This window comes from Somniosus microcephalus, chromosome 3 (genome assembly GCF_052327205.1).
Source record: "Somniosus microcephalus isolate GS21.2 chromosome 3, FLI_Smic_1.0, whole genome shotgun sequence".
Lineage (NCBI taxonomy): Eukaryota > Metazoa > Chordata > Chondrichthyes > Squaliformes > Somniosidae > Somniosus > Somniosus microcephalus.
This window is the reverse complement of record NC_140989.1, coordinates 178,674,613-178,689,652: the sequence shown is the minus strand read 5'-3', so window position 1 is coordinate 178,689,652 and position 15,040 is coordinate 178,674,613. Positions and strand designations below refer to the sequence as shown.

General features: G+C 45.7%; 1 protein-coding gene across 2 annotated transcripts in view; it reads left to right on the top strand.

The window, feature by feature from the left end:
- LOC147121604 (parkin coregulated gene protein homolog) overlaps positions 1–15,040 on the top strand; it is a 552,244-nt gene that overhangs the window by 128,023 nt on the left and 409,181 nt on the right. For both annotated transcript variants that reach the window (XM_085981985.1, XM_085981984.1), the window contains exon 2: positions 11,903–12,037. In XM_085981985.1, the coding sequence (XP_085838111.1) occupies positions 11,903–12,037 (135 nt within the window). The remainder of the gene's footprint in view (positions 1–11,902; positions 12,038–15,040) is intronic.

The window sequence follows — 15,040 nt, the reverse complement described above, 5'->3', positions numbered from 1 at the left end:
GAGGAAGGATATTCTTGCCATGGAAGGAGTTCAGCGAAGATTCACCAGGCTGATACCTGGGATGGCAGGAATGACGTATGAGGAGAGATTAGGTCGATTGGGCTTGTACTCGCTGGAGTTTAGAAGAATGAGAGGGGATCTCATTGAAACTTATAAAATTCTGGCAGGACTGGACAGATTAGATGCAGGGAGGATGTTCCCGATGGCCGGGGAATCCAGAACCAGGGGTCACGGTCTAAGGATAAGGGGTAGGCCTTTTAGGACAGAAATGAGGAGGAATTTCTTCACCCAGAGAGTGGGGAACCTATGGAATTCTCTACCACAGAAGGCAGTAGAGGCCAATTCATTAAATATATTTCAAGAAGGAGTTGGATATATTTCTTAAGGCTAAAGGGATCAAGGAGTATGGGGAGAAAGCAGGGACCGGGTACTGAACTTGGATGATCAGCCACGATCGCATTGAATGGTGGAGCAGGCTCGAGGGGCCGAATGGCCTACTCCTGCTCCTATCTGTTGTGTATGTACCTTTAAGGGAATAACTGGTCTTAGACTGCAGTACCGGCAGTGACCACCCCTGTATAAAAGGCCCTAGCAGGCTTCTGTAGTTTCAGTTTCAAGCTGCCTCTTGTTCAGTAAAGTACCTGTTAAACTGTTCTCCCGAAGTCCGTGTATTATTGAGGCGCGGACTTTACAGTGGCGACGAGTAAGTTCGAACTCACCTGCAGTGTGGCATCATCTCACGGGGATCTCGCCTGAAAGGAAGGTCCTGGAAGGTCGTAGTCTGAGCAATGGGCATCGACCGAGGGCAACCGCCCAAAGAATCCATCGGTGTTTGGAGAATTGCGGGAGAGACTGTGGTTCCAGCGAATCGTGCTGGTAGCAGGTAGCACGCTGACCCTTCCGGACTGCGGCGGGCTCAAGCTCGATCGAGCGGCTCTACGAAACGGGCCGCGCAGCGTCACCGGGAAAAGAAAACAAGAGAGAGAGGGTGGAGCGCACAGAGCGCGGTCGGTGCTCGAGAACAGGACAGCGGAGAGAAACCAAATGGGGGGGAAGGAAAGCAAGATGCGCCGAAGCTGCGGGTCGCCGCCATTACCCCGTAGAACACTAGGAGCAGCGTGGCAGTAAGGGGAAGAAGCAAAAGCACGGGAGGCGCCATTTTATCCCGTTGGGGAAGAAGCAAAAGCGCGGGAGGCGCCATTTTAAATTGCCCAAGATGCCGAAAAGTGGCAGTGTCACTGCTTTCGACAACGAGGTAGAAGACTGGACCACGTATGTAGAAAGAATCGAAGTGTACTGCAAGGCAAATGAGGTGGCCGATGGAAAGAGGGCGTCGGTATTATTAAATCTGATGGGTGCGAATACGTATGGCCTATTGCGGAATTTAATTACCCCAGCTAAACCAATGGAGAAAAGTTTTGAGGAGATTGTTCATATCTTACAGGAACACCTAAGCCCTACACCACTGCTGATAGCAGAAAGATTCAAGTTCCATAAAAGAAACCAGCACAAAGATGAGAGCAATGCTGACTATCTTACGGAACTACGCAAGTTATCGAAGCACTGCCAGTTCGGAGCAGGACTGGCAGACACCTTACGGGATAAGTTTGTCTGCGGGCTCCAGAGTGAAGGAACCCAGAAACGACTACTTTCAAAAAAGGACCTGACGCTAGAACAGGCTTTCAGCGTGGCAGTATCCTACGAAGCAGCAGCACGGGGAGCTGTGGAAATACAACAGAAACCACAAGAATACAGCGCTAACGAAATGGCGTATGGAGCCGAAAAGTGCTATCGCTGCGGCAGAACAACCCATGAGCAGAAGGACTGCTGGTTTAAAGACAAAATATGCAGGCAATGCGGGAAGATGGGACATATAGCAAGAGTCTGCAGGTCGGGAAAGAAGACCAACATGACAAGAACTTCTAAGGAACAGTACAGGAAAGTAAAGAAACTGACAGATAGTAGTTCAGAAGATCAGGAGAGTGATAAGGACTCCGGGAGCAGGCGACTAAGTTGTTTAAAGCTACACAATGTGATCGCAAAAGAAGATCACCGAACCATTTGGGTCACCCTCATGATAGCAGGGTCCCCAGTGAAGATGGAATTGGACACAGGATCAGCCCTAACTGTCATGAATCGACGAGACTATGAGCGGCTATTCTCACACATACCCTTAAAGGACACGTCCATTGTATTGAAGACATACATGGGGCAAAAGGTCTACCCCAGAGGAAAAATAAGGGTGCCAGTTGAATATAACGGAAAGGAAACACAGAAACCATACATGTATATACTACAAGATGGAGGACCACCATTATTGGGACGTGAATGGATCCGAAGACTACAATTGGATTGGCATTCCATTCTGGCACTAACTGTGACTGACAAAAAAGATGATGACGTCGCACCTGGACGTCTGTCACAAATTCTATCTGATGCGGAAGAGGTGTTCCAACAAGGACTTGGGACTCTAAAAGGAGTAAAGGCAACCATAAAGATTGAGGATAACGCAACCCCAAAATTTTTCAAGGCCAGACCAGTCCCATACGCGATATGCCCAGCTGTGGAAGCTGAACTGGAGAGTCCGGAGCATTCGGGGGTGCTGTCTAAGGTGGACTGGAGCGAGTGGGCCACACCCATCGTTCCTGTGATGAAGAAAGCATTGAGCAGCACGCCTGGGGAGCCAAGGAAGGTTCGCATCTGTGGGGACTTCAAGGTGACTGATACCTGGGATGGCAGGAATGACGTATGAGGAGAGGTTGTGTCGATTGGGCTTATACTCACTGGAGTTTAGAAGATTGAGAGGGGATCTCATCGAAACCTATAAAATTCTGTCAGGCCTGGACAGACTAGATGCAGGAAGGATGTTTCTGATGGCCGGGGAGTCCAGAACCAGGGATCATAGTCTAAGGATAAGGGATAAGCCATTTAGGACTGAAATGAGGAGGAATTTCTTCACCCAGAGAGTGGTGAACCTGTGGAATTCTCTGCCACAGAGGGCGGTGGAGGCCAGTTCATTAAGTATATTCAAGAAACAGTTGGATATATTTCTTAAGGCTAAGGGGATCAAGGGATATGGGGAGAAGGCAGGGACCGGGTACTGAATTTGGATGATCAGCCATGATCTCATTGAATGGCGGAGCAGGCTCAAAGGGCCGAATGGCCTACTCCTGCTCCTATCTTCTATGTATCTATGTAACCCAGTCCTGCACACAGTACAGTATCCGCTTCCACAGATAGAAGATATTTTCGCCTCACTATCTGGAGGGAAACGTTTTACAAAGATTGACCTGGCTCAAGCGTATCTACAAATGGAGGTGGAAGAAGTAGGGTTGCAAAGGGGTGGAAAGTTTCCGGTAAATTTCCAGAAATTTTCCACGGGAAGTTTAGCTTGGGAATTTTGGGAATTTTGCCCAAAAAAGCACATGCTAGCATAATATTGTTTTTTTTGTATTTCTTACTTTTTTTTCCACAGGTCCTCTCTTAAAATTACTAACAGAGATGGAATCTTAATTATTAAGGAATTTCTTAATCAATATATGTTTATCTTCTTACTTGGCTTGTTTTAATAATTACAAGTTTTGTGTGTGACTGTGAACAAATGTGTCCTGATTGGTTGGATGAGTGGATGAGCGATTAGCTCCCTCTATTTGTAATATTTGCATATCGAATTGTGATTGGCCTGCAGGCATCTGTAAGACTGCTATAGTTTTTTTAAGATCCAGGTTAGGGGTCCTGAGGGAAGTCATTTTGTTTTCTGCTGATGTTGTGATGGTGCAGTAAGTAAATCAGACTTTATACCAAATAAACCAGTTACTTGTTGAACTCTGTTGTCCTTCAATTTAAAATATACAAAATAATACACTATTGGTGAGGTAGCGTCGTGTGTGTACAGGTCATGCTTCCATCACATGGAGCATCAGCAAAAATGTACTCACCCTGTTGCAATCATGCTGATCGACCGCAGTTCGACACAGAGATGAATGCCCTTTATTTCTCTGCATAGAACAATGCCACGTTTACCGTCGGATGTGTGGAAGCATTTTACCCCAGGCATTAAAGATGGAAAGACTGTGTACATGTGCAAACACTGTAGAAAGCCATATGTAAAGAATGCCACAAAGATGCAGCAGCATTTATCCAAATGCAACAACTTCACTCAAAGCTCACAGCAGTCAGCCCAGAGTTCCTCTGCTTCCATTCAAGAAGATGATGGTTCTCATTCAGCATCAGGCTCCTTATCATCAGCAACTCCTGGCCCACTTGGAAGGTTCTTTGATACAATGGATAACCATAGCCAGAAGAATGCAGATGAGTGCCTTGCTCGAGCTGTATATGCAACAGGCTCACCCCTCATGCTCACAGCCAATGTGTACTGGAAGAGATTTTTCAATGTTATTCGCCCTGCATACTGTCCTCCCACCAGACATGCTTTGTCTACTTATTTGCTGGAGGCTGAGTATAACAGAGTCCAAGGAAAGCTCAAAGAAACGATAGCGATGGCAGAAGTGTTCTTCAAGAGCACAGACACGAAGGACAACAGACACACAGGCACATACATTGCTGATGAGCTGAAAGCGGTCATCAATGATCTTGGATCACAAAAGGTCTTTGCAGTAGTTACTGACAATGCAGCGAATATGAAGGCTGCTTGGGCTCAAGTGGAGGAGGCCTACCCTCATATTACGTCTATTGGGTGCGCAGCTCATGGGCTTAACCTGCTCCTCAAGGACATCATGGGTTTGAGAACCATGGAAGCACTGTACAAGAGAGCCAAGCAAGTTGTTAAGTATGTCAGGGGAAAACAGGTAGTTGCAGCAACCTACAACTCCAAGCAAATGACAAAGAACAAGAACACCACACTGAAGCTGCCCAACAACACTAGATGGGGTGGTGTTGTCATAATGTACAACAGCCTTCTGGAGGGTAAGGAGTCGCTGCAAGAAATGGCAATATCCCAGTCTGGGGATATGGAAACCACCATCAAGAAAATACTGCTGGATGATGTGTTTTGGGAGAGAGTGGTTAGCAGCCTTAAACTACTCTCACCAGTAACATCTGCAATTGCTCAGATTGAAGGAGATGACGCTGTCTTGTCAGATGTTCTCAGGCTTTTTACTGATTTAAAAGAACAAATCAGCATTGCCCTACCCACATCCCTGCTGCTCAAAGCAGAGGAGAAGGCAATTGTTCAATTCATACAGACGCGTCAAGAATTTTGTGTCAAGCCGATTCATGCTGCAGCATACATGCTGGACCCAAAGCATGTTGGGAGACCAATACTTTCTGGAGAACAGATCAACAGCGCTTACAGTGTGATTTCTACCCTCTCACACCATCTCAATCTGGATGTGGGCAAAGCTCTGGCAAGTCTGGCAAAGTTCTCTACCAAGCAAGGTCTTTGGAATGGGGATGGGATATGGGAATCATGCAAGCATATCAGTGCACATACCTGGTGGAAGGGACTTTGTGCATCTGAGGCCCTGTCACCTATTGCATCGGTGATACTCCAAATCCCACCTTCATCAGCGGCCTCTGAACGAAACTGGTCACTTTTTGGGAATACGCATACAAAGGTGCGCAACAGGCTGACTAACAAGAGAGCGGAGAAACTGGTGGCTATCCGGGCGAACCTACAACTTATTGAGCCAGATACAGAAGTGTCCACCACACAGCTAGACACTGACACAGAGGAGGAAATGTACACGTCAGAGCCAGAGTCAGAGAATCAGGAGGAGCAATGAAGAGTAGAAGACTCAGAAGACTCATGAGTAGAAGACTCAAAGGGACAAAATAAGGACAAATTACAGGGTAAATAAGCTGACGCTCTTTTTATTTTATTTTAGATGGGTCTTTTTTGTGGGGGTTCAATAAAGTTCAAAATTATAACCTAAATAAAGTTTTGAAAGCCTGTTTTTATTTGTATGGAACAGTATGTCTATTTTGATGACAAAGATAATATAAGGGTCAGAGACAAAAACCATCAGTGTGCAAAAAAACTCAAAATTCCCATAAATTCCCGAAAATTCCCATGGAAAGTTTCCTCTTTTAAAAATTCCCAGAATTTTGCAACCCTAGGAAGAAGCATCTAGGAAATACCTCACGATAAACACTCACAAAGGCCTTTACCAGTACAATTGACTGGTATTTGGGGTAGCATCGGCCCCGGCTATGTGGCAGAGGGCAATGGAACAAGTCCTGCAAGGGATCCCGGGGACCCAGTGTTATTTGGACGACATCCTGGTTACGGGCGAAAATGACAATGAACACCTTGCCAACCTGGAACAGGTGCTCACGAGATTGCAGGAATATGGGCTACGAGCCAACCGTCCCAAATGCGAGTTCTTCAGGAGACAAATCTCGTAATATGGCCACATGATTGATGAGGAAGGGTTGCATAAGTCACCGGACAAGATTGAGGCTGTAGTCAAGGCTCCAGCACCAGAAAATGTGTCGCAACTGAGGTCGTTCCTCGGGTTGGTGAACTACTACCATAAGTTCTTGCCGAATTTATCTACAATTCTGCACCCACTGAACGCCCTCCTTCAAACTGGTGTAACATGGAAATGGAGTGATGAGTGTTAAGCGTGCCTTTCAGGAATGTAAATGCCAAATCACTTCGAAAGAAGTATTGGCCCACTACAACCCAACACTACCGATTCGGTTGGCATGTGATGCGTCACCTTACGGCATTGGAACGGTGCTGTCACACAAATTCCGTGACGGTTCAGAGAGGCCAATTGCCTTTGCATCGCGCTCGCTAACCTCAGCCGAGCGTAACTACGCCCAGATTGACAGGGAGGCCCTCAGCCTGGTGTGGGGAGTGAAGAAGTTCAATCACTATCTGCACGGGCAGAAATTCACCCTACTGACTGATCATCAACCCCTGGTCTCAATTTTTAACCCAAAGAAGGGCGTTCCGGTGATGACGGCGCAACAGCTGCAAAGATGGTCACTTTTTCTAGGGGCACATCAGTATGACATAGAGTACAAAGGTACGAAACAACATGGAAACGCTGATGGGCTGTCGCGCCTACCGTTGCCTATGGCGGAAGAAGCACCTGCAGTGGACCCTGTGGAGATATTCCATGCGACCATAGTCGAATGTTTGCCTGTTACAAACGCAAGTATTGAGAAGGAAACCCGAAATGACCCGACACTCTCTCGGGTCTATGATTTGACGGTGAAGGGATGGCCAGCATTCTCGCCAAGGAGGGAACAGCTGTCAGTGTGCCGGGGAACCTTGATGTGTGGGTCCCGAGTGGCAATTCCACCCAAGTTGAGAGATAGAGTACTCAATGAGCTTCACGAGGGTCATCTGGGAGAGGTAAAAATGAAGAGCCTAGCCAGGGCGTTTGTGTGGTGGCCGGGAATCGATAAAGAAATCGAGGATATGACCAAGAGATGCACAGGATGCCAGAAGGTCCAAAACGCTCCACCACAGGCCCCGCTACATCCATGGGAGTGGCCCTCATCTCCATGGCAATGGGTACACATTGATTTCGCTGGTCCATTTATAGACTCAATGTTTCTAATCACTGTGGACGCCCATTCGAAATGGCCAGAGGTCATTAAAATGTCCTCCACCACCACGGAGAAAACTATTGCAGTCCTAAGGATCATCTTCGCCAGGAATGGGTTGCCAGAACAGATCTGTTCCGACAATGGCCCACAGTTTGTGTCTGAGGATTTCCGGAGGTTCCTGAAGAATAATGGGGTGAAACATTACACATCTGCCCCATATCATCCAGCCACAAATGGATTGGCTGAGAGGTTTGTTCAGACCTTTAAAAAGGCCATAAAGGCAATGTATAATGACGACATACCACTGCAACACAAGGTGGATAACTTCCTATTTGCTTACCAGAATGCGACACATGCAGTAACCAACCAAACTCCAGCCGTACTGTTTTTCAACCGGAGACTAAGATGTCGCTTGGATTTGCTCAAACCAAACATAAGACGAGATGTTGAGGATAAGCAGTTCCAGCACATAAATGAGAAGCCAACCAGGAGCTTCAAGATAGGGCAACCAGTCTTGGCCCGCGACTACCGAGCAGAAAAATGGCAGCCAGGCACGATATGCACACAGCAGGGACCACTAATGTACACAGTGGACGTTGGAGAGAGCATCGTGAGACGCCATGCTGACCAGATTCTAGAGTCACAGGAACAAGCCAAACCTGTACCACAAGCATGTGCACCTGGCAATGAGCCCGAAGTACAGATTGCGTCTACCTCAGAAGCAGGGGTATTGGAAGCTGACGAACCAACCAATGACAATGAGCCAGAATTGACTCCACCGCCAGAACAGGATACTCGAGAAAGGCGCTATCCAGTTCAGATCAGGAAGCCTCCTCAAAGACTGAACTTATAAATGACTATTTCAGTTGATGTATATATTACTGAGAAAATTGTAATTGTAATTAGTTATTACTTAGTTGTTAAATGAATGTTATGTACTGTTTATCTAAAAGGGGAGGAATTGTTGTGTATGTACCTTTAAGGTATGTACTGGTCTTTGACTGCAGTACCGGCAGTGACCACCCCTGTATAAAAGGCCCTAGCAGGCTTCTGTAGTTTCAGTTTCAAGCTGCCTCTTGTTCAGTAAAGTACCTGTTAAACTGTTCTCCCGAAGTCTGTGTATTATTGAGGCGCGGACTTTACACTATCTTCTATGTTTCTATGGCTCCACCTGATCGGTCAAGGCAACGGAAGCGCATCTTCAACAGCCCAATGGTTTGTTCGATGATGGGCTTGGTCAAAGTGTGGCTGGCATTGTAGTGCTCTTCAGCCTTGTTAGCTGGCCTCCTGATCAGCATCATTGGCCACTTCTTCAGGGGGTAGCCTTTGTCACCAAGGAACCACCCGTTAAGTTGGTTTGGCGGATTGAAAAGTGGAGGAACACTAGCATGCCACAGGATGAAAGAGTCATGGCAACTACCACAGAACTTGGCGCAAACATGCAAGAACTCCTTCTTGTGGTTACACATCAGCTGTACGTTGAGGGAGTGGAAGCCCTTTTGGTTGACAGATAGCTGGGTTGTGATGGGGTGCCCTAAGGGCCACATGTGTGCAGTCTATGACGCCCTGCACCATTGGCATGCCTGCCATATTTGCAAAGCCAACCGAACGGGCGGTTATACTTGCTTGATCCCTTGAGAACTGGATGGAATTGTGGGCCTTAGCAAAAAGGGCATTGGTAACCTGCGTGATGCAACTATGGGCGGCTGACTGGGAGATGCCGCTGATGTCTGCTGATGATCCCTGGAAGGAGCCTGAGGCAAAGAAGTTGAGTGCGGCGGTGACTTTGACAGCCACTGGTAAGAGGTATCCACCTGTTCCTCTGGGCACCAGGTCTTGCTGCAGCAGTCCGCAGATCTCTCGGACAACCTCTCGCGAAAGTCTCAACCTCCTTTAGCACTGCTGCTCACTCATGTTGAGGTAGCTCATCCTTTGTCTGTAAACCCTCTGTCGGGGGTATCTCCTGCGGTGAGGTGCCTCGATGCACTGGCGCCTTCTGCCCTGTGCAGCATCAGATGGCTGAGCAGGAGGTTGGGGCTCCTGCTGCTGTTGCTCCTGAGCTGCCTGGTTCTGCTGCTGCCATGGATGGTCCTCATCCTCATCTGAGGTCCATGGAGAAAGAAAACGATGGTTCCCATGCTGCTTGCAGATGCCTCCGTTGGGGTAGCACTCATTGCAAGCGGGGAGAGGGTTTTCCACGGAGGTCCCACAGTTGATAGATTCAAGCTACAGCACCTCTGACTTCGGAAGGCCTTCTAAAAGTGCTCAAAGATCTTTTAAAGCAAAGTTCTGGCACCTGCAAGTAATCCTTGATGAAATAAACGATGTATTGTTGGACCTGCAGCTGTGAGACCACCCACGAGTCAACCCACCAGGTTTAGCTGGTGTGGTTTAGGAGGGTCGTGAAACACGCCGAAATGCTCGAAAAATCACGAGGGCCTCTCAAAATAGGCTTAGAGAGGTCCTTAACAAGCATTTAATGATGTTAACTAGTGCTATGGCCAGCTGGAGGTGGGACCGTTTCCCGACCTCTAAAACCAGAACTGGCAAAATCCCACGGAGGCGGGTTGGAGGCGGGTCCCGAACCCGCCCTCATTGTTTCTGATTTTCCCGCCTTTCCCGCCTCCAAACCCGCCCCCATGCCTCTATTTTTAAAGCCCAGGTTCCCGTATACTTTTTTGACCGCTTTCTCAACCTGCCCTGCCACCTTCAATGATTTGTGCACATTAATCCACAATTGTCCAAGTGACTGTTAATTTTGTCTCAGATTATCATTTCTAAAAGCTTCCCTACCACGGAGGTTAAACTGACTGGCCTGTAGTTGTTGGGTTTATCCTTACACCATTTTTTGAACAAGAGTGTAACATTTACAATTCTCCAGTCCTCTGGCACCATCCCCGTATCTAAGAAGGATTGGAAGGTTATGGCCAGTACCTCTGCAATTTCCACCTTTACTTCCCTCAGCATCCTAGGATGCATGCCATCTGGTCCTGGTGACTTACCTACTTTAAGTAGAGCCACCCTTTCCAGTACCACCTCTTCATCAATTTTTAGCCCATCCAGTATCTCAACTACCTCCTCTTTCACTATGACTTTGGCAGCATCTTCTTCCTTGGTAAAGACAGATACAAAAGTACTCCTTTAGTACCTCAACCAGGCCCTCTGCCTCCATGCATAGGTCTCCTTTTTGCTCCCTAATCGGCCCCACCCCTCTTTTACTACCCGTTTACTATTTATATGCCTATAGAAGACTTTTGAATTCCCTTTTATGTTAGCTGCCAGTCTATTCTTATACTCTCTCTTTGCCCCTCTTATTTCATTTTTCACTTCCCCGCTGAACTTTCTATATTTAGCCTGGTTCTCACTTGTATTCTCAACCTGACAACTGTCATACGTCCCCTTTTTATGCTTCATCTTACTCTCTAGCTCTTTCATCATCCAGGGAGCTCTGGCTTTGTTTGCCCTACCTTTCCCCCCCCTGTGGAAATGTACCTCAACTGTACTCGAACCATCTCCTCTTTAAAGGCAGCACATTGTTCAATTACAGTTTTGCCTGCTGATCTTTGATTCCAATTTACCCAGGCCAGATCCGTTCTCAACCCACTGAAATTGGCCCTCCTCCAATTAAGTATTTTTACTCTAGATTGCTCCTTGTCCTTTTCCATAGCTAATTTAAACCTTATGATACTATGATCACTGTTCCTATAGGAAACATATGTTGTACTAGACACAGTGGAAGCTTGTATATAAGACTAATTGTAACTATTCCTCAGCAGTCAAGATTGAATCTTACAAATCAAATTTGCAGTGTTCTTTCAACTGTGTCCTGGTATTTAAGTCCTTGGCTGACCGGGGTGGTGGGGGGGGGGGGGGGGGCGGGTGCGGGATGGCGTGACAGGGAGGGGTGTTCTTTTGACTTTGGGCATTAGTGTAAAATGGGCGATATCGGATCAGCCGCCTGTTACAAATCTCTTCTGGTTTGAAAATCAGGAGAGATGTATAAAGGGTGTCTGATACAATATTACCTGTTTTACACTATCACCCAAAGTCAAAATTACCCCCATGATCTCTCAATTTTGGGACAACATATCAGCCACCACGGGGAACAGGTTTTTTTTAAGGAAGGAGGAATGATATTCGGCAAAAGCAATAGTAGGAAGGACCAAGCAGAAAATTGTTCTTTACCCTGTGAAATAAATAAGCCGGATTTTATTTTCACTGCTACTGTCTTCTGATAAACCCAATAAAATGGGACTGCTATAAGCGAGTTCATAGACTGAACCTGTATCTTCAATGCTGTTACGAAGTTTATACAATTGTGGGAACAGTATTTGTCAGGATAATTGTAAAGGTACAATTTTTTTTATTGCTTTTCAAGGTGGTTGGTCCTTCATCTGCAGGATCTTTTCGAGAGAGACCCAGTGCACCTACGGCATTTCGCAAGTGCTACAAACGAGGCGATTTCCCTATTGCCCTGGAACATGGTTCACAAGGAAATCGAATAGCCTGGAAGGTGAGTTGGAGTACAATCATGACACACACTGCACCACTGAAAGTAACATTTCCTATTGCCAAACAAGGTTAGTTTACAAATTAATCAAATGGAATCGTTTCTCAGTAAATAGGGGCAAAAATAAGACAGGTCTCCTGAGTCAGCTGGCCACCCTTGCTAACAATTAAATTATATCCAGCAAAAGAGATGAGAGAGTCAGCTTTCCTTTGAGAGTATTCTCTACTGGCCAATCCATCTCCATTTTTATGAGGACCTGGCAACCCAGGCTATTTAAAACAGTCCATCAAGTGATGGAACTAGCTAAATGCATCAAGCAAGCAGGCATTTATCTCCCAAACTTCACCTCTTCCTGCAGGATGTTTCCAAATGGAAGCTTTAATTACTTAAATGGATAGGTCAAGATTGTATGCCCTATGTGATGCGGAGCAGAATATAAATGAAGGTTGATCCTTATTCCTCTACCGCTTTCAATAGCTGCAAAACATGTCAGCTACTGCACTGATCTGCAGCTTGAAATGGTCCTATCTTTTGCATTTATCTGACAAAAGGTTAATTAGCTTCAAAACAAATGCATTATTTAATGAATGCTCTGATACTCGCACGTACTGTGCATAAAATAACAGAATGGTTTATCTGTAAGAACTGCAGGATGGTTAAAACTTTATACCTTCCTGTGGATCAGCCAGGCTGTAATCCACAAATTATTTACAAAATGGAATACATTCGTTTTTTACTGACAAATATTAGTTTAGGCTAAATGTTAAATTTATTTTGGCAATATTTTCGAATGCATATTCTTCAATGCTCTTGGGGGTAGTTTTCTCATTCCATACAGCGTTTTAAAGTGTCAACAAATCTGTTTGAGTGTTTAAAACAAGATATTCAAGCAACATTTGAAGTGACTTATTTTGATGAGTTTGATATTGGACAGTAGAGGTCAAGAGAAAATGTTAGTGTTAAATGGTTTGAAGGAGGAATGGGAATCAATAAAATATCTGCTATGTCAATTAGTTGTGTATTGTATTGGTTCAAATATGTAGAATGATACTTTTACTTTCCAGCTATATTACAGGGGTGTTACTGAGTTATGGAAAGGGTGCACATCTCTACTGAAAGATTTGGAAAGAACTTTTTATGAGACCTCCTCAGAGGTTTTTGATTGGTTCCTGAAAAATAAATAAGTAATATTTTCCTTATACACTCCAGGTAAATAAACAAATACATTTGTTCAAAAGCAAAATGCTGCAGATGCTGGAACTCTGAAATAAAAACAGAAAATGCTGGAAATACTCAGCAGGTCAGGCAGCATCCGTGGAGAGAGAAACAGAGTTAACGTTTCAGGTCGATGACATTTCAGGTCATTGACCTGAAACATGGGGGTCGATTTTCATTAAGCTGTCGGGAAGGAGGTGGGACTACAACTTTCGGGTTTTAGTCCCGCCTACATCGGCGTCCGGCCAATCCACGTGATTTTCCCTTGATTGACCTTGTTAAGCCCGCCCGGTGGGCTCAGCAGGCCAATTAAGGGCCACCCGGCAACAGGTGATGTCACAGACTGAAATTTCATCTGTCAAGAGGTCTTGACAGATGAAATATCAGTGTTTCACAGCTGTTTGAAGCTGTCAAACACTGACAGTCTGACTTCTAACCTGAGTCCTTCTGCACAGACTCAGTTAGAACTCACACCGGCAATGACAGCTGAAGGCTGTCACTTTTGACAGCTCGCAGCCATTTTGCTTTCAGTGCCGGCTGAGTGATGGACTCCCGAAACCTAGAGGAAGAAAGGCTGTTAAGATAAGTACAGGTAATTTAAACTTCTTTATTCACTTTAGACACACCAAACACACTTACCTTTGCACTCATGCACCCATCACTCACCTGAACACCGACATTGTGACCCCTCCAAGTCCTTCAACCTGACGGCCTGCCTGCTCTAACCTGGCGTGGTTTGGAGCCGTCGGGAATCCCACACGACACCCCTCAAAATAGGGATTAGGCTAAAAACTGCCTGTTAACTACCTGTTAACAGGCAGTTAATTGGCACTAATCCCTTCCCGCCTCGGGTCGGCGGGTCCCAGTGCAGGGCGGGTACCCACCTCCTCTGAAACTTACATGGAGGTGGGTTTTGGGCGGGATGGTGTCAGGACCCCTGAATTCGGGATTTTGCCCCCCCCACACACGCGTGAAACCCCGCCTGACGGCTCCAGGAAAATCGACCCCATTAACTCTGTTTCTCTCTCTACAAATACATTTGTTCCCCTTACACTTACATATAGAAATACATAATTGATAGTAATATTAGGGAGATGTAAAAATTAAGATTAAACTAATTTCTTTCCTTTTTCCCCCAAAAGCTGTGCAACGGTGCTTGGTGTTACCAGCAGGTTCTGCTTAAAGAAACATGCTTAAAAACTCAGTTCTTTTGCTCAGAACATACCCCCAAAATTGAATAATGATACAATCCTTCCAGGACTTGCCAAAGCTAAAGGAATCATTTTTTTTTCCTGGTTGTCTTTAAGTTCTGAGATAAATAAACATAAATGAAAGGAATCATCATAAAATGAAAAATCTACTCCACATCATTCCCCTGAGTCCTTTTCCAGTTGTTGGTTTTCTCCTCAGTGGTATCTGAGTTTGGCTGTCTTATTATACTTGATACTTTTAGTTGCAATAGACTGGCTAGTATACAATATATATATAATATATATAGGGTTAGATCAAATCCAGGTATATACTTTGGATGGGTGCCTGTACCATTTTTAGCACAATTATGGGGTCTGCCTCAGCTGATCTAACTATGGTAGAATCCTGCAGTGTAAGTGGGCCAGCTGTGTTGGCTGAAGATCTTCAAAAAAATTGTCACGGTAAATTTCAAATTTGTCTCTTTCTCAGTGACAATTGATCGATCTGAGATTGATTGCCATAGGGAAACAGGCCTTTGAAATTATAGCAGGCCCTAATTGTGCCAGGATCAGGTCCTGGCATAGAGGGCTCCTGCTTTAT